This window comes from Citrus sinensis, chromosome 9 (genome assembly GCF_022201045.2).
Source record: "Citrus sinensis cultivar Valencia sweet orange chromosome 9, DVS_A1.0, whole genome shotgun sequence".
NCBI classification, from domain to species: Eukaryota; Viridiplantae; Streptophyta; class Magnoliopsida; order Sapindales; family Rutaceae; genus Citrus; species Citrus sinensis.
Window position 1 is genome coordinate 31,538,503 of NC_068564.1, and position 18,908 is coordinate 31,557,410.

The 18,908-nt window shown below is 34.4% G+C and overlaps 4 protein-coding genes and 1 long non-coding RNA gene across 6 annotated transcripts; 2 read left to right on the plus strand and 3 right to left on the minus strand.

The window, feature by feature from the left end:
* Positions 1 to 748: 748 nt before the first annotated feature.
* Positions 749 to 1,569, minus strand: LOC102615705 (uncharacterized). The gene is made up of 2 exons (XM_006474243.4): positions 1,167 to 1,569; positions 749 to 1,063 (listed from the first exon to the last, which is right to left on the minus strand). The coding sequence occupies exons 1-2, from the start codon at positions 1,354 to 1,356 to the stop codon at positions 942 to 944; spliced, it is 312 nt and encodes a 103-aa protein (XP_006474306.1). The 5' UTR covers positions 1,357 to 1,569; the 3' UTR covers positions 749 to 941.
* Positions 1,570 to 1,848: 279 nt separating this feature from the next.
* Positions 1,849 to 7,253, plus strand: LOC102615404 (uncharacterized). Its single transcript, XM_006474242.4, has 4 exons — positions 1,849 to 2,126; positions 2,232 to 2,468; positions 2,653 to 3,906; positions 6,552 to 7,253. Exons 1-4 carry the CDS (start codon positions 1,894 to 1,896, stop codon positions 7,156 to 7,158), a joined length of 2,331 nt encoding a protein of 776 aa, XP_006474305.1. The 5' UTR covers positions 1,849 to 1,893; the 3' UTR covers positions 7,159 to 7,253.
* A 120-nt stretch (positions 7,254 to 7,373) lies between these two features.
* LOC107176481 (uncharacterized) lies at positions 7,374 to 8,738 on the minus strand. Of its 2 annotated transcripts, none has more exons than XR_001507813.3 (2): positions 7,818 to 8,738; positions 7,374 to 7,709 (listed from the first exon to the last, which is right to left on the minus strand). It is a non-coding gene; the product is annotated as an uncharacterized LOC107176481 (long non-coding RNA). The 2 variants fall into 2 exon arrangements; XR_001507814.3 differs by having other exon boundaries at positions 7,374 to 7,721.
* A 1,913-nt stretch (positions 8,739 to 10,651) lies between these two features.
* Positions 10,652 to 14,537, plus strand: LOC102615127 (protein trichome birefringence-like 5). The gene is made up of 5 exons (XM_006474241.4): positions 10,652 to 11,378; positions 12,209 to 12,401; positions 12,871 to 13,064; positions 13,427 to 13,585; positions 13,941 to 14,537. Exons 1-5 carry the CDS (start codon positions 10,789 to 10,791, stop codon positions 14,275 to 14,277), a joined length of 1,473 nt encoding a protein of 490 aa, XP_006474304.1. The 5' UTR covers positions 10,652 to 10,788; the 3' UTR covers positions 14,278 to 14,537.
* Positions 14,538 to 16,518: 1,981 nt separating this feature from the next.
* LOC107176446 (homeobox-leucine zipper protein HAT22-like) lies at positions 16,519 to 18,285 on the minus strand. Its single transcript, XM_015528962.2, has 3 exons — positions 17,561 to 18,285; positions 17,174 to 17,253; positions 16,519 to 17,087 (listed from the first exon to the last, which is right to left on the minus strand). The coding sequence occupies exons 1-3, from the start codon at positions 17,921 to 17,923 to the stop codon at positions 16,799 to 16,801; spliced, it is 732 nt and encodes a 243-aa protein (XP_015384448.1). The 5' UTR covers positions 17,924 to 18,285; the 3' UTR covers positions 16,519 to 16,798.
* Between the last annotated feature and the right edge of the window lie 623 nt (positions 18,286 to 18,908).

Sequence of the window (18,908 nt, forward strand, 5' to 3'; positions counted from 1 at the left end):
AAAAACTCAACAATATCCCACCACCACCAACCCTGCCTCACTTAGCTTACCTAGCACAAATTAAGGTCCTTCAAAGAGACAGCAGAAGTAAAATTTTCTTCCTTAGTATCCCCTCACAAACACCTTCACATGAATCAAAGGTCTTTCCAAGAGACCCATATTACAATAAACCTCAAAACTTGGTTGCATGAACGACAGATCTGTACAGTGGCCTGCTTCATTCATGCCCATGGACCACACGCAATGAGAGAGAAGCTAGGTTTTAGAATATTTCTACTAATATATCCTTTTGCACTCTCAGCTTTTTAAATCAAGATTGGCCTCAAAGCTTATAATCATTGAGATTACTCTTATTCCGAAGTTATTTTCAAACCCGACAACTGTAGAGAACAACATATGATGTCAATCAAATAAAACAATTGAACCGATCCTCAAAATGCATCAATCACATTAGCTCAATACACTCTAGCTCCTCCCTCCCCTACTCAATGCATCCCATTCAGGAAAACCAAACAGTTAAAGAGACAAGAAAAGCCAAGTATGCATTTCAATTAAATTCCCCACCTCCCCACAAAACACCATTTTCCCAAGGAGATTAAATTTCAGAAAAGAAAATTGAAAAAAACAAGCATAAGACAGCAGCAGCAAAATAATTGAAGTTCTGTTAACAATCTATCTAGGAAGACAGGAGCTACAAAGACAACACTTGTACAAACTCTAAACAAAAATGATACTTTAAACAAGTCAATTGCAAAAACCAACAAAGGTTACATTGAGAACAACACAGCATATCACTATATAACCGCACCTTGTTCACAATATTAGTAACCAATATACACAAATATTATTCAAACAAAAATAAAAATCAATATTCCCAAAAAAAAAAAAAAAAGACAAAGTACAACTTGTGGGGAGATCTGTACATTGAGTAAGAGATCAGCTCAAACAGAAGGTATATTATTGAAAGAAAAGCCTTTGTATCCCTTGTACGCATAATACGCAATTCGTGTATAATAAAATCCCGGTATAAACAGAATCGCGCCCAGTACTGCAAAGAAAACCCCTGATTCGCCACCAAAAATTTGAAAAAAAAAAATTCAATGAACAAGATCCCATACATAATTATAATTAACTCAAAATTAATCAAAATGTAATTAAGTAGGTACCGTGAGCGCGGTCACCGCCGACTCTGTTGTAGGCCATGATGGTGCCGCAGATGATGCCGAAAGTGCCGAAAACGAGGAGAGAAACGGCAAGGACGATCTCTTTGATCGGAGGCCGATTGTTGACGGTGTATGATGTCTCCATCATTATGTCCTCGTCGGATATCGAGAAAGCGTGGTCCACGTACGCCATTGTTCGATTCGTGAATTCCAATTTCGGATTTTTTCGTATAGTGGGAGGTTTTGATTCTTGTCTAGGGTTTGGCTGCTTGCGTGCCTTGCGTTGGAGTTTTCTAGTTCTCAAAGCTCGAGACTTTTCAATTCAAAGAGAAAGTTCTAATCAATCAATAAAAAATAGAAGAAAAGGATCGCGATCTGCGAAGCATTTTGGCTGAGTATGCCACGTAGCCAAATAGATAATGATATTCGCGCGAGTATTCTGACTATTGCGTTTGCGCCAATCCAAATTCCCGAGTTCAGAATCGGGTCGGTTAATGTTTTATCCGAGGGGTGTTTTGGTCTTACGGATATAAAAATTAGTTGTTTACTAAACTTTGTTTGAATGATGATATTTTACGAAACAAAATTTTGACAAAATTAGTTGCAAACAATGCCCTAAATGTGATTTGATTAATATCCAGGGGCCTGAACGTTATAACTCATATAACAAACAACTTAATCAAAGGCGAGGGGGAGAGGCACCGCGCTGCTGTGTTGCAGCTTAAAGAAAATGTCAAATATGAAAAAAATGGGGAAGAAGAAGAAGAAGAGGAAGCAGAAGCAAGATAACACGAACTCCATCTTCGCCATCTTAGTGGCAGCCCTCTCCAACAGCAACAACAACTACTCCGAATTCATAATTAAAAAATGCTTAAACAGACTGCGGCTCTCACTTCTCTCCCAATCCCAACCAACTCTCCCCATTCCTATTCTCTCTTTGCTCCCCGTCCTCCTTAACTCCAAGTAAGGATAGCGCGTATCTGTCACCAAACACACTCTCAATCCTATGTGTATGCATGTATGCACGTATGCTTTGATTCTTCGACTAATTTAATTATTAATTTGCAGATGTAGCGGCGGAATTGCGGGCCTCAGCGCGGAGATTGTGGGGGCCGCATCGCTCTTGTCTTTAGAAACGAACAAACAAATTGCTGCGGACGCGGAAATTGTCCGGGGTCTGGTGTCTTTGTTGCGGAATTCGGAGAAGAGAGTTTTGGTTGCCGCTGCTAATGCTGTTTTGGATTTGTCTACCACTTCAGTTGGAAGGCAGAAGTTGTTAGAATCCTCTGCTTTGGAGGCCCTTTTGTGAGTATTTTGAAAAGTAATTTATCTGCATTTGTTAATGTTATATTATATGGTTCAGTGTTGTAAAGTCAATAATCATGTCACTTTTAACTGCATATTTTTTATGTCGTATTATCTTTTGATTTTTAGCACATCTTGGCGTAAATTGTGATTACTAGTTGGCTTAACAGTTAACATCTATCAGACTTGTATTTCGTGAGGTTCATAGATCATCAACTTTGGTTTCTTTATGCGCTGGGGAAAATGGAAATGAAGCCTCTCTCTGTATAGCCTGCGAAGAAGATGAATTTCTTGTATTGCTTCTGGATGCTGCAATAGTTTTGATTAATAGCTGTGATATTGAACAATTGCTGAGGATACCAAGGAAGCTGTATGAAAGTCTTTTTGTATTCTTAAAAGAGCTGTGGATAAAAGTTCGAGATCAGTTGTTATCTGGCAATATTATGAGGTCTAATCGAGAGAAGCATTTTTGTTCGAGCAAAATCACTGTTAATAGTTTGGCGGAAAGCATTTTTAGGCTATCCCTTAATGCTGATCAATTCACGACAATTTCAAAAGAGAGAATTGAAAGAAGTATTTTTTCTTTGAATGAGGGTTGTTTTGAGAATTTCGTTGTAAATTATTGGGAGGTTTCACCCTTTCTTGTAAGAAGAAGCACGGATTCTTTGATTGAAGGGAATGATATTTTCACCTCATTTGTACAAGGTCTAAGTTCCCAAGAATCAATTTGTTCCTTCCTTTCTTGTATCTTTCAACGTCTTATTTCTTGTCTACCTATTGCTTCAGATGAATTGGACATTCTTAGTTTCTTGAATGACATGAGACATAAACTGGGCTGTCCTCTTGTGTATGAGCAGGACATACGGGTTTTAAAAACAGATAAGATCTCAAAAAAAGAGGTGCATTTTTTTCCCAGAATTTCAGATTCTTTTGACGTCAAGGATCCGTATTTGATTTATGCTAATGATATTTCAAAATGTGAAGAAGCATATAAAGAGGGTTATACAATTGCTCTGCGTGGAATGGAATTTCGCTTTGAGTGTCTTGCTAATATTGCAGATGGTTTAGCTTCATTGTTTGGTCAACCATCAGTAGGTGCCAATATGTACTTGACACCACCTAATTCTCAAGGGTTGGCTTCCCACTACGACGATCATTGTGTGTTTGTATGTCAACTTTTTGGAACTAAGCAGTGGAAAATTTTTGCGCAGCCTAGTGTGCAGTTACCTCGCCTGTACAATCCTTGTGATATTGTGAATGGTGTAGAGGCTGAGAGTTCCATGGCAGAGTGCAGACAATTTTTACTCAGGGAAGGTGATATTTTATATATTCCTAGAGGTTTTTCTCATGAGGCATGCACAGAAGATGATGGACGCACTGGATCGGCTGAGTTTTCCTTACACCTGACCCTTGGCGTTGAAGTTGAACGTCCATTTGAGTAAGTAAAGATTACCAAATCATCTTCTTCCTCCTCTTTTTCTTCTTCATCTTCCTCTTCAATTTTTTTTTTTTTTCAAAATGAAAAAATTGATCTAATGAGTTAATTTATTAGTTCCTTTTCCTTTTTTCCTTTCTTACATCATGAAAGCTTATAAGTCTATTTTGATACCGTGAATTTATTTTCATCTTTAATGTTAAAAGTATGCCCTGTGGTGTTGTTGATTTAGGTGCACCATATCTTTCTGTAGATTCTTGATATAAATGTTCTTGTGCGACATTGAATTTCTTTTCATTTATAAATTATATGATAATGCAAATCTTCTTCAAACCCCAACCTTGTGAATTTGGCACATGAACATGAACTTTTTGTATATATTTTATTTCTGAGCGACAACTGTTTCTCATAAATATATTTAAGTTCTTGCTTCTTTTTTCAAATATAAGATATGTGAATTTCCTGGAACCATTTCAATATATGGCCGATTGGAAAGGTCTGTGAAGTAGAAAGGGTTTAAGGCTCTGAAGTTTAATATGACTAGGATTTGCAAGGGTTTGAGTGGTAAAGAGTGGCTGAAACTGGTTACCGTATAATGCGGAGGACAACAAAACTAAAGGGTTCTGACATTGTCGTGATGGATTAGTTGTTGGCTTTATTAGTGGAAGAAGGATCTGTCAGTGGCTTGAATCTAGGTGCTGATGATGCGGAAGGTTGGAGTTGAGAAAATAGGAGTCTAGGAATAGAAACCATGAGTAATTTTTTAATGTGAATTTTCTACTAACTATTTGGTGCCAATATTTGAACTTGTGAAAGAGATTGAGAAATAGAAAAAGAAAGAAGAGTACAATCAAGAACTTGCAGTTATCACAAGAATTCCGTAGATATCATAAAACGCTGCGTTTTTCTAGGAACTTCGATAAAGAAAAACCAAATTTTAATAGATTTAGCAAGCAGTTAATGGACTCTACTAACAGCACATTCCATCAAATCAAAAAATTATTTTTACACTTTGAAATCTAAAGCTCCACATAGTTACTTACTCAAAGGAATCATAACTTCTACAAATTCATTGGACCCATTACCTTAGTCTTTTGCGTTTAAAAAGAGATCATATTCTCTCACCGGTCAGTATGCTGTGTCAAGTTTGTATGGTTAAGCTCTCCCAGTGCATGCATGCTTGGGTTTAAATTTGCTTATCTCCAAGCTACTTATTACACTTCTCTTGTCTTGCTGATTACATTGCTATCAATTTGGACTCAAGCACATACCTTCAATTGATAAGATAGTCAAGTTGATAGGTATGCGAAAAATTACTAGTAATTTGAATTGTGAGGATGGGTAATATGGTACTATCTTCTTGATTAAATCATTTTGTATAGGGGATGATGGTCTTTGTAAAATGTGGGTTGGCCTAGGAATTTCAACTTAAACTGCATAGCCTGATCAATAACTAATACTGTCAGAAAGTCTGGATTTATTGGATTATTAAATTCTAGAATGGTAAGATCTAAATCTTTCTCGAACTGTCGTGTACTGTTGATATTAGAATTAATTTTTTCATATAATCCTCCAAGGATATTTTGTTGATGCACAGATGGTCAGCAAATCATTATTCTACTGTAGAAAGGGCTCTCTTATGTATTCTTCTTCCCTTCAGTTCATTAATTCTCTCTTCTCTCTAAATTTTTCTTTGTAGACTTTATTTATTTGTTTTCTTTATTTTGCACTCTTATTCAACTCTCTACTTTTTCTGATAGTTTAACTATCCATTCTCTATAAAGGCTTTGTTTTGAAGTAAACGGCTAGTTTTGATTGTCATTGGTACACCTGAAGCTCATCTGGACATTTGAAATGTATTTTGGAAAATCTTCTTTTTTGGTGTATTGTATTAAATATTATTTTGAAAGATGAAAACCAACAATACATGTGCACTGGCCCTTGCTGTTGACAGAATTAAAAAATATAGATTCTTTTTTTTTTTTTTTTGGGAGACATATAGACAAGGTTTTAGGCTATTGTCTTCAAAAAAGCTGACGACTCAGCATATCATTTGTATATTTTATAGATGTGATGAAATCCATATTGATTTTCATCTAAAAAATAGAGATCTTTAATATTCCATTCTAAATATATTTGGACCACTGAGATTAGATTTAGTGCTTTTTAATTGAGGATAAGCTAGGAATTTTTTATGGAAGTTAGTTAGCTAGTAGTCACTATTGAACCTGAACGGTTAACCAAAGTTTATCAATCAACAAGAGTGGGGAAAAGATTAGGTAATTCAAAAACGTTGTAAAATTGTATGGTTGTTATTCTTCACCAATCCACATTGTCATGATGTATCAACTTCACTTCAGCATCTTTTAGGCTTACAAATTCACTGTTGAAGTTAATTTGAAACACGGTTTGGATTGAAACAGAATCTAGAAAATGGTTGAAACAACTTTGTTCTGATGAGAATTTCAGATAGTGGAATGTACTAGAAAATTTTAAAATTTTTCATTTCATTTTTTAGACAAAAGTTTCAACACATGTCAAGTACAATAATGAAAAGATAAAACTTTCAATACTGAAGTTAGATAATCTGCTGGAGTTTTCTATGTTTCTAATAAGATACTGAACTACTTTCTTTCATTTAATCACAGGTGGGAGGGATTTGCTCATGTCGCTCTCTGTTGTTGGAACCAAGCCCAAAAAACACACCATCATGCTTCTATTGAGTCTTTTTCTGGAATTCTGAATCTCATGTCTGTCAATCTGTTGCATCTTCTTATTGGATTATTTGGACATTCTGATCCTACATTTCGCAAGGCTTGTTTGGTTGGTGCGGTTTCTCGGCCATCTGATACCAAAGACTGGTTCTATCTGAACCAGAAAACCATCTTCAACGAGTTGATTGGCAAAATAAGTGCTGACTCAAATTTCTTGGAGTTGCTTAGTAGTATGGAAGTGGCTATTCGAGAAAACACAGATCCCTTTCAACAAATGAGGTGGCTCCAGTTTCTCGATTGGAACAGAGAAACCCTGGAAGGTCATGATCGGAATTTACCTTTTACAGGAGCTGAAATCATGTTCCCCTTATATGCTGAGCACAAAGACATAGCAGAAACGACATTTATGCAGGTTAAATCTAAATTTTGTAGTGAGGTTTCATTTGAAGATGTTATTGAAAGATATAAGATGCTACTTGGTAAATACAAGGAGACCAGAAAACAATACATGAATGGAATGATGTCACTTCATTGTAATTGACTGTAATGGTAAGATAATTTCCTACTGAATCAATGATACATTGTTTGTGTATTTTAGGTTTACTTTTTCCTATTGAATCTTCGATGTGTGTTTCATTTTCCTGGCATACTTTTCAAACTTTTGGTAGATTTATGGATTCCCTTTTGTAATCTGTAAGGTATTATTGATTGATTTATAATGATATCATGAAGAGGTTATTGATTGTAGATAGCAGGTGATGTAAATATGCTCTTATATCGTAGGAAACTCAAATATTACAAGTATGGCTTTGCTCAAAGCAAAGAGATAAAAAGAAAGACAACAGCGCAAACACAGCGGCAACAAAAATACTTTGATTCTAGTTATGCATTGATCTATGGACTAGAAATAGCAGGTGTGCAGGACTCCCTCCATCGAACAACTTTGAAGGCATTCTACGGCTTGGGATGTCTTGGAGTAGGAGTTGGATGAGTTGTGACTCCATGGTAGTCGATGTGGTAAACAATCTCATCAAAATCATTGGTGCTGGCTGCATATTTCACAGTTGATTGTTTTGTCTTAGCATCAATGGCCTGCATTTCACACTATTCAACTCAGTTATCCTTAATGCTTCAGATAATCTGTAAGTATGAACTTCTGGAAGTAAAAGTTCTCCCCACCCCCAACCCTTTTCCTGTTACCTGAGTCCTGTGGCGTGGATTCTTGTGGTTTGGTGGTGATATTGGCACTTCTGTGAACGTTCTTCTTCCGGGGTAAAATGTTGATGCAGCAGAGGAGGCAGTGCTTTTGGAGAAGAGATACAAAGAAATTGTGATCATACAGAGGAAAATGAAATGCAGAGATTTCATTATTTTATAGTTCAAAGAAAATTTTTGAATTTGTTGAAAGAGTATTGATTAGAAGAGCAAATATATATGCAGCAGGCTCCAGTTCTGGATGCAATTGAGAGAGAGAGAGAGAGGGAGGCATAGAAGCAATAATTTTCCTTTTTTGAATATCAGGTAGAAGCAATAATTGATCATGGGACCGGAGAAACATGTTCTAAACCCATGCCCATGATTCTGTTGTTTACAGGAACGAGAGAGAGGCCCATGACCAAACCAAATTTATAGTAATTTCACACCAGTTTTTTTTTTTTTTAAAAAAAAAAAATAAACAATCAGGATGCATATAGCATCTGATGTTATTCTCAGAATTGAAGTTGCAGTAGTGGCTTTTCAGCGCGAGAAAAACTTGTGCAGTACAAAATACAAATATACGCTTCAACTATTCCTCCTTTACCACAGCTCTATATTTTATTTTTGATTTTCTAATTATATTATGACACGCCGATTTTTTTTTAAAAAAAAAACAATTTAGAAAACAGAAACAAACATCCCCACAAACTATAATCTGGAGGGACAAGAGTTAATGAATTTGATTATTGTTTGGGAAGTTAATAGGAGAGTAGGAATTTGGGGTATCCGAGCACGTGTTCGTTCTAAGCCAAACGAAACCAATCACCTTTGAATTATTAATCTGTGTTTTGTCCTTAGCCCATAATGTCTATTGTGGCGATCTCACACTCTATTTCATTGGTAGTATATATTGTTACTTCCGTTTCTTCTCTCCATATACAATATCTTACAATTTTCTCCAAAAGAAATGGATGAAATCAAAGCATTTTTTTTTTATTTAATAAATATCGCAGCAACAATGATACTTGTACCCCAACAAATTTAACATATAATACGATACTATTGTCAATTATTGTGTTAAGCGATTATTTATTTTTAACTTTTAAATGTTAATTTATATGAATATCATGTATATGTCATATCAATTGGAATATAAATACTTTATATCTTTTTTGTTGTGAAAATATGGATGGATTCTCAATTTACAATGTTCGTGGATTGTTTTGCAATACCGCAGCATCAAAGTGTGGATCTTGATGGATTCTAATATCAAAGTGCCAACTCTACTTTGTGCATTATAAATTTATTGAGGTGGCGAGGGATGTAAAAAAGAAAAGAAGCATCAGCTTCTCCATTACTCTGTCTCTTTAATTTTTTTCATCAATTTTCTCTCTTTCTAAGTTTTTAGTCATATCTCTTACTAGATTTATAATTGTCTTTTGGTTAGCTCATATGTAAATTCAATAATTCATAACACCTTGAACTATTTTAGAGGAGATTTATCGTTACAAAATGGCACATCATAATCTTTTGTCTTAGCACTTTGAGTCCTTTTAGCATTTCTCTTTTGCTTTAGCACTTGGGTCCGTTGACAGTTGACAACTGGCATAACGAGACGCAAGGTGGCTTCAACAATATTAAGAGGTATTTTCATGCGAGCACTAATAGTTCAGAAAATATGCACTTAAGTCCTCAGGTTCAAAAAGTATGACACACCTAATAACTACTCACGAACACCAGAACAAATCGATTCTCTTACACTCGAATGTGCAACTCTTCTTTTTCGTAAATGTACCTTTTTCACATATTTTTAAGGTTGAGGTTTGAGCTTCTTTCCTAGATATTGGATCGGGCATGCAGTCACGTTAGAGTAGCGTTTATTTTTTAAATTAGAGTGAGAATTTTGAGAAGCATAAATTTTGAAATTAGAGTATAGAGTGGGAGTGTGAGTGTGAGTATATTATTTACTTATACTAAAATGAAAATAGAAAATATGAATTAGAATTCTATTTATATATTTAAGTAAATTATTTTAAATTATAATTTTACTCTTATTTAAAGAATTTTAGTTTTTAATTATAAAGTGAATAAAAAAATATGTTTGCAAAATAAACTATTTACTTTATTGTTAATTTTAATGATTTAAGTTAAAAACTATTGATAAGAGTAACACAAATGATTGATTATTATTAATTATTAATTATTAATATTAAATAAATATAATACTATTAAAATTAAATGAATATAAGAATATTATATTTTCAAATAAAGATAGTATATAGTAATATTATTAATTCTCTAAGAGTATCATAATATTATTTTTAAGTAATTTTAACATAGAATGAATTTAAATTATTATTTTAACTAGATATAATAATAATATATTTAAATAAGTTTAATAATAATATTTTATTTTAATAAATATAATTATATTGTATTTAATAATAGAATGGTAAAAAAAAAAAATGAGGCATGAGCCTTTAAGGGAGTGGGAATCCCATTTCTCAATTAAAAAAGAGTGAAATCCACGTATTGAAACTCCTACTCCCCATTCTTAAACGAACAAGTAAACGCTTGAATGTGAAAAATCTACACTACCCACTTATGCTCCAATAAGTAAACACAACATATGTATAATATGCTGTATTTTTTATATTATTTAAACATGTTAATTATAAATTTTACAAAAGCAGCTGTTGGCGACCGTTTATAACTTAGCTAACTTATCATTTTCTTTTTTATTTATAGCCAAAAGCACATATAATTTGAACAAAATTGCCTTTTAAAGGAGTGTATGGTCTAAATTTTTCTTCTCAAAACAAAATAAACCCATTAGTAAAAGCGCATGAATGCTCGATAAAATGTAGAACAGAAAAACACTTGATAGATACATGTCTTAAGTGAAAAACGCGAATTAGATATTCGACAAAATGTCAAACTCGCATTCAAAAAAAATGAAAAATAAAAAACAAAAATGCTCACACTCTATTCCTTGCTCCTATTAGAAGCTAACACACTAGATGAAAATGGGATCACTTCACTTCCAGTCCTTACAGAACATGCTCTCTCGAACAATCAACAAATGGCAAGCAACAACCGCTACACATTGACAATCTTTGTGTTGTTGATTCTGTTTCTTTTAAGCATCTTGCTCATAAGCAAACGCAGTCTAGAACCCTCTCTCTCACTCTACAGAAGCTTCTTCTCACAAGCCCACGTTGCTCTTAACTCGCCAGCTGACTCAGCCGAAACCCCAACTGAGTCGAGACAATCCAACATCAGTGTCAGTGAAGTATTCGTTGAAGAAGATAAAGAGACCCCAGCTGCTCAAAATGAGTCCTTTGTTGACAATCATAATAATAATAATGGAGACGTTTCATTTGAGAGAGTCAACGGGGCGTGTGATTTGTATATGGGGAGTTGGGTGAAAGACGAAGGGTACCCAGTTTATAGACCCGGTTCTTGCCCTTATGTGGATGAGGCATTTGATTGCCAAATGAATGGACGGCGAGATTCATCGTATCTTAGATGGAGATGGAAGCCTGACGGCTGTGATCTTCCAAGGTGTGATTTTTAAATTTCCCTTTTTTTTTCTGGTTTTATGAATGTTTCTTGAAATGTGATGATTTGTGGTTTTTGTTTCTGTTTTGGATTGAATGCATTATTTATGAATTTTTTCATCAGAGAAGCAATTAGTATTTGTTTTGAATTACATAGATACAAATGCACTTCTTTTACTTACTATATCAACTTTTCTGATACTCTTTTTGGTTGTAATAGCTTAGTAAGTTGTAATATTGCAATTTTCAGAATGTAGATGTTAGGCTGCGGTATCCATGATGGGTCTTATTAGTTCTCCTCTGTAAGATGGCTCAAGTCGTGGAGAAGGAGAGATGTATTCTGCTGTAAGCAAGGCTACAAAAGCTACTTCTTCTGACCAATTAATAGCTTTAAATTAACAAATCAATCTTGCCATCTGGATGATAATCCTTTTATAATCCATGTTTGATAGTTGATAGGAGAATCTTTTCCTCATCCATTGGTATTGAGGTTAAGAATGCATTTGGGCATCTGAATTTCTATTTCTGCATTCTGTTTTCACAGCAAAATCCATATGAAGTGGTATTTTATCTTGTCATGGGGAGAAATTTCATAATTTTCATCATTTTAAATCTTGTAGATTATTTAGTAGCCAGTGAGCTTCCAGTGTTGAATTTCCTGCTTCTGCTTGCCATGGAACTGGCTTGGATTCCATGCTTTCATCCTTTTTTGGTTATATTACTCAAGTTGATTTGCCTACCTATACTTACTACTGTTTTCTATTTATTGCTTCCTGGTTTGAAAATTTTCAGATCTGTTGTATGATATTTTCTTCAATTTCCTTTCATTGGTAGGTTTAATGCTACAGACTTCTTGGAGAGACTAAGAGGTAAAAGGCTGATGCTGGTTGGGGATTCCATGAATCGGAACCAATTTGAGTCACTCCTATGCCTCCTCCGTGAAGGTCTGACTAATAAGAGCAGAATGTACGAGATCTATGGTCACAAGATAACAAAAGGAAGGGGCTACTATGTATTCACTTTTCTGGTAATTCAAACTTTATTCTCTCTCATTGCTTCTTTAGATTAATAAGAGTGCCGGACCAAGTTCTTTACATCCTCTTACAAATGCCTTTGTCTCAATAATTTATTAAAACATAGTGTTATTTCCCCAATGTTATTCGTTTTGAGTGTTGGAATTGGTATTGATTATGGTTACAATTGGGGTTAGCATCTTGTTAGGGCTTTGGAGTTTGGACTGTTGAACAAATAATTTTTCTGGGAGACCATGCATGGTCTTTTCTGTTATGCAGGAATTTTTATGTTTTGGCTAAATTTTCTTTTTCTCCTTGGGATGTAAACAGTTAAAAGGAGTAGTAGTTGCTTGATTGTATACAACTGCATATGAATACTACTCAGCAGTTTTATAGGCTCATAGGATGGTGATATTGGCTGAAAGTAGGAAGTAGAGTAAATTAACTAGTATCTGATTCGAAGATCTTTGAAAATCTGGGCAGGACTATAATTGTACAGTGGAATTTGTGAGGTCGCATTTCCTTGTGAAGGAAGGTGTCCGTATTAACGGGCAAGGTGATTCAAACCCAACTCTTTCAGTTGATCAAATTGACAAGAAAGCTAATAAATGGAAGCGGGCTGACATCCTTGTTTTCAATACTGGCCACTGGTGGGTTCATGGAAAGACTGCACGAGGGTATGTCTGCAATCTTCCGTTTTTCATGGACCTCATATTTGCTTCATCTTCGAGCAGAAATTTGGCTCCATTTTTTATGCTTACGACTGAGATCTGAAAATCCTGTTATGCTTAAAGTAGATGAAAATAGCTACTCTCTTATGTTGACAATTTAACCTCTCAAAGTACATGTAAAAGTTCATATCTTCACATATGGGGACACATATATATGTTATGAATTTTTTAAAAGCTTTCCTTTTTATTTATTGAAGTAAAAGTAACATAAATTTCATATCAGTGATACTTGTTACTGTTGCTTTTTGGTTTATCCCAATATTAGCTTCCCTAGAAAACTGAAAAACATGCATAATTAATTGATGCAGGAAAAATTACTTCAAAGAAGGCGATTATCTCTATCCAAAGTTTGATGCAGTTGAAGCTTATCGAAGGGCTTTAAAAACCTGGGGCAAATGGATTGATGATAACATAAAACCATCAAAGCAGTTGGTATTCTATCGTGGATATTCTTCAGCCCATTTCAGGTATACAAATATGCTTTTTATCTTATTACAATGGCAACGGGCATTGAATATTTTTTGTCCCCTTCATTCAGATATTGAAACTGAATGCCTCTTCTATATTCTCCCCTGTTCGAAGATTGGATAAATTGCAAAAATCAATCTTAACATATTGAAACTTAGCCGTGCCGTCTTTATGCATGTTATTTCTGCCATAACTTCTCTTTTAAAGGACCAATCGATAAGGAACTCAAAGAAACTTAGAACATTAAATTTCAGTTATTAATTATCAACACAAAAGTAAACAGATATGCAAGCTGTTGTTGCAGCAGAGTGGCTATCTCATCTATGGTTTATTGATTACAATTGTTTGAAACAGAGGTGGAGATTGGGACTCGGGTGGATCATGCAATGGGGAGACTGAGCCAATCTTCAGCGGGCCATTCCTTGATAGCTATCCTTTGAAAATGAAGATAGTAGAGGAGGTGATCCAAGAAATGCGTAATCCAGTAATACTATTGAATGTGACAAGATTGACCAATTATCGCAAAGATGGCCATCCTTCTATATATGGCCAGAATGTCACTGATGGAAAAAAGATTTCCAGGAGACGCCAAGACTGCAGTCATTGGTGTCTTCCCGGGGTTCCCGATGCCTGGAATGAGCTAATATATGCCACACTGGTTTTCAAACAAACGGTTTCCATTCAGAGGTAAAAGTAATGATGTGCCCAATAGATTTTCCTTTTTCTTCTTGTTTCTTTCCTTTTTCCTAAGAATATAATATCTATTTACACATTAGATGATATGTTGAGACAGTCATCCATAGAAATCTTGGACGCCAAGTTTAGACCATCAAACATGAGCCATATATAAAAATGTAGAAGAATTTAATCAACAGTTGAGTCAAGATCCCCTTTTGTAAACTTTATAATTAGTAGAAAAGTCAAAACAGATTGTGGAATTGATTGTTGAAATTTGATTGTCAAAGGGGCTTTGCTTTTGTAAGATGATTATGCAAAAAAACTTCCAAGAGAAACAAATAAGCCATCCTCGGAACTTCCTGGAAACATCAAACATGACACAGTACATTTTGAACAAATAAAATGACAAGGGAGAATATCGTGATGCTTCTTGGAAATGATTGTTGCAATTTGATTGTCAAAGCGTGAAAGGGGAGGTTTTATTTTTATTTTTTCAAATTGAAACATAGTATGAAGTTGAGAAATTTAATGAAGACTTTGGGAAACGAACAGTCTGATGGACTGTAACATAATGAATTAGTCAAACCTCTTATCCGTAAAGAAAAAGTTAGGCAAAACCTCAACTTTAGGGGATATGGGAACTTAGTCAAATGATATAAATTGTTTATTATTGAGAATTAGGATTTGATAACTGGGCATAAATGATTTGTTAAAGACTGCAAGCCTGCAACCGCGTAAGTGCCATTGCCAATACCAACAATCTTTGTCTATGGATACTTGTGGTTGTAGAAAGCTAAAGTCAACTTAAGCTTTGTGGTGGCTCATTAAATAATCTCAGTACCAGGTACTGTGGAAAAAGGCTTCTCGTAATAGGAATTCATATGATAATAAAAAAGAAAAGTATTTTAAAAAAAAAAAAGACAATGACTAAGTTTGGATTAGTTTATGGTGGAGCACTGATAATGATTGCGTGGTAAGTATAGATTTAATATCTATTTTTATGATTGTGCAGTCATCACCAGTACTCTACTGTGAAGCTACAACCCAACTCAACCGGACCTTAAAAAAATAAATAAATAAATAAATAAACAAATGACATTAACTTCGTGGTTACTAATGGAGTATTAATTTAGCATTTATTATTATTTTTTTTAAGGAAAAAACAAGAAGGCCAGTTCTGGCTGCAGCCTAGCCCTCGATAGGCCTATGTCAATTGGCTTGCATGTTGCGTGCATCTATAGAATTGACATAATGCAACAAGACTTTGAGTCCACAATTGTAATGTGCATTCATTACAATTCTATGTTGGGCAAGGTCCTAACCTCCTAATACTAAATTTTTTCATGACTCAAAATGGTGATAATTCTCGTTACTCTCCTCAATCAAACGAGTGAACCCCACTCACACTAAATAAACTCTTTATGTGGTCATATTTATGTACATCCTAACGAGACTTGGCACTACTCTTTAAAATAATCATATTAATAATCCATAATTAATTTGATTTACCGAAAAAGCCTGTTGCCCTAGCCTTTTTGAGTTTTGACAATGGAGCAAATTATTAATGCATGGCTTGTATCAGTGAAACCTAAAAATTTCCCAATGAGTAGATGAGTAAGTGGACCGTTGCCTAATTTCCACTTCGGCAACATTAATTACTTTGTTAATCATATTAATTTTAAAATTAATCGTACATCAACATAACTTTGTCATTTTGAATTGATGATATAAGCATCGTATAAAAATTATGACTGAAATATTTATAGTTGCTTTGTTATTTATTGAAAGTTTATCTTAATGCATTTTGCACACTTTGATATTGGTTATTTTCTCTCTTTTTTTTAAAAAAAAATAAATAAATATCTTTATTCACAATTTTCATGGAAATTTTGGATTATCAAATAACATAATACAAAATTTCATAAAATTCTCTGAACTTTTCTGTTTTTTTATCGGTTTCTTTCTTAATTGATTAATCACTAACTGTAGCATCAAAGTGCCTTTTACAAGCAGCACATGTGAAAGAGTCAACCAGGAAAAGAAAGAGGAGCTTCAATTTGAAGATTTTATTTTGAGTTGTGTCAATGAGTTTGTTAGTACTTAGTGGTATTTTTTTTTTAATATTATTTCTTTCCGTAGTTTCTCATTCTCATGGTCAAACCTCTTCAGCTCTCTCTCTCTTTTTTTTTTTTCTTTTTTTTGTCCTTCACTAATTTCTTTTCAAACACGTCTATCCTTTTTCCAAACACCATCAAGATGTACGTTGACTATAGTTTCAAAATATTCATGTTCTATAATTGAATAATATCCTCATTAATTGCTTACCAAGGAAGAGAAAAGCCTGCAACCATTCGTAGCTTACAAAATCAATCCACATTGGAAACATAACGCATTTCTTCATATGAAACTCAAAACATAATTTATTATCTCTAATTAGGGAGACTTAAATCCCCCCTTAAATATATGCATCAATTATTTCTTTTAAGCCAGCTAATATACATTAAATTTTGTTAAACTTAAACCTACAAAATTAATTAATTAGGTTCATTTGTGGCATTGAAGCGTCTTTGCCATTTGTTATTCTTAAGGACCACATCAGTATTAACGCCCGCATTTTTCCCTTCATCGCTCGTTCTCATAATTTTCTCGCACGAAGGGCACGTTGTAGCCTTTTGAAGCTGAATAAATAATGGCGACGATGCTCCGGCTTTTGCCGATTGTAGTTCTTGTAATTCTTTCTTCAATCTCTTGTTCTCGTCGGTTAAGCTTTCACAACATTTCTTCAAAAATTCGCAATCAACTTCGTTTTGTTTCAACTTCGTCCTGCAACGTAAATGGATCCTCACGGTGTTAATTAGAATACAGAAATGAATGAAGATTACACCTTAATTAATGATATTTATAATTACCTCGCTCTCCTGTTTTGAAACCAAACTTCAACTTGTCTTGGTTCCAGACTCAATTGCTCGGCCAACGCCTGCTTCTGGGACTGGATTCAAGCTCTTTAATATCAGTCAATAAAATTTACTTCGTATTAATTACAAAATGTAACATAAAAAATACCATCAAAAAAAGAATTATTCTCCAATAGATTTGTAATATTCGAAGGCAATTGACATTTTTTTTTTTTACGGGACTATCTAAGAAGTTCATCAGCTCGTAAAATCTTCTAGGTGAAACAAATAGTATGCATCCATGGGAAAACTACCAAGAATAATATTAAGAAGAATTTAATCGCAATGAACTAATATTATTCATTCGATCATGAAAAAATTATAAAAGCATAAAAAAGTTACCGAGTTGAGAGTAGCATGCAATTTGAAGCTATCTTCAAGCAACCTTGATTGCTCTATAGTGAGTCTCAGTTTCTTCCTGCCGCTAATATTAATTCTCTTGCTATTACCATTCCCAACTCCGGCTTTACCATCATCTTGGCTCATCTTCGAACCTGAGCCGATGCTCAAATTATGATCCATACGACCGGTATCTTCATCTTTAGGGCACAAAGTAAACGATAAGTCTAAGAAAGCCCTAGCGGCAGAACGCTTATTATTATTGTTGTTATTATTATCCTTGGGTCTCTCGTGCCTCCCCGCCGCATGCTCGCCTACACCAAGCCCTAGGCAGAGCCCTGTGTTGCACTCTTCAGCAGCTGCCATGGTGTGTTTTTCGAAAAGAGAGAGTGATATGGATATAATTGAAAGCTGCAGGGGTGAGGAATCGTGGGTGGGGGGGTTTTATAATGCAACAGTAATGAAAGGGTATTGATTTTTTATTTTTTTATTTTTTTGTGGGTCAATCAGTTATTATAAGTGATGAATAATGATAATTAAGGATATGATGTGAAAAGAGACAGTAAAGAAAGGCATGCGTTAGAATTTTAGGACTATGACTTCCTTTTCGGAAACTTAAAATACTTTGTTAATGCAATAACATGTTTGACTTTGCGAATTCTACGGGATTTTCTTTTATTATCATTATTATTAATGATGAAACTTCAATTGAGTCCATTTTCTACCAAACCATTTCTTCCGAACACTTTCTAGCCGACAAAATGTTTTGTCTATCGTCACTTCTGGGGTGGCAAGTGTTTCTTATTTTCTGTTGTTTTGAGGTTTTATTTATTTTGAAGGAAAATTAGCAAAAAAGAAAAGCAGTGCAACTTCTGATTGGTGCATGCTCGTCGGTAGATTACATGGTTGGTGAATGGTCAAGAATCGAAAGACAAGGACCACGGAAAAGTATTGAAAAGACTGAAACTTTTGAATGATTAAAAATTCATTTTAAAGATTAATTTATTCAAAACACCCTTATTTTATTTTTTGCCGCTTTATTTTATTTTGATTTTGATACAGTTTCGTCCTTCACTCTTCATTGACAGTTTCTAATTTTTCGTTACACTTCTAAAAGTTTTTCATTGGTGACCTCAAAATTTCACAATATGCTATTAAATATATCACGAGTTAAGGATCCCAAAAAAAAAAAAAAGAAATTGAGGTATTACCAATGAAAAATAAGGAGTTCAGTGTAATATATTGGAATCATTCTCCATTAAAATATGTGTTACCTCTTGCAAGGAGCAAGACAAGGTGATATCCAAATTTCAGTGAAGGACGGGCCGCCATCCTTATCCCTTTCCTTCGT

Excerpts from the sequence above, each read along its gene's own strand:
- LOC102615705 (XM_006474243.4), bottom strand. The coding sequence starts at position 1,356 with ATGGCGTACGTGGACCACGCTTTCTCGATATCCGACGAGGACATAATG. Across the intron at positions 1,064-1,166 it reads CGGCGGTGACCGCGCTCACG|GGGTTTTCTTTGCAGTACTG; the intron begins GTACCTACTTAA and ends GTGGCGAATCAG.
- LOC107176446 (XM_015528962.2), bottom strand. The coding sequence starts at position 17,923 with ATGGCAGCTGCTGAAGAGTGCAACACAGGGCTCTGCCTAGGGCTTGGT. Across the intron at positions 17,254-17,560 it reads TGCATGCTACTCTCAACTCG|TCCCAGAAGCAGGCGTTGGC; the intron begins GTAACTTTTTTA and ends GCTTGAATCCAG. Across the intron at positions 17,088-17,173 it reads TTTCAAAACAGGAGAGCGAG|GACGAAGTTGAAACAAAACG; the intron begins GTAATTATAAAT and ends TTTACGTTGCAG.
- LOC102615404 (XM_006474242.4), top strand. The coding sequence starts at position 1,894 with ATGTCAAATATGAAAAAAATGGGGAAGAAGAAGAAGAAGAGGAAGCAG. Across the intron at positions 2,127-2,231 it reads CCCGTCCTCCTTAACTCCAA|ATGTAGCGGCGGAATTGCGG; the intron begins GTAAGGATAGCG and ends ATTAATTTGCAG. Across the intron at positions 2,469-2,652 it reads TCTGCTTTGGAGGCCCTTTT|ACTTGTATTTCGTGAGGTTC; the intron begins GTGAGTATTTTG and ends AACATCTATCAG.
- LOC102615127 (XM_006474241.4), top strand. The coding sequence starts at position 10,789 with ATGCTCACACTCTATTCCTTGCTCCTATTAGAAGCTAACACACTAGAT. Across the intron at positions 11,379-12,208 it reads GACGGCTGTGATCTTCCAAG|GTTTAATGCTACAGACTTCT; the intron begins GTGTGATTTTTA and ends TTTCATTGGTAG. Across the intron at positions 13,586-13,940 it reads TATTCTTCAGCCCATTTCAG|AGGTGGAGATTGGGACTCGG; the intron begins GTATACAAATAT and ends TGTTTGAAACAG.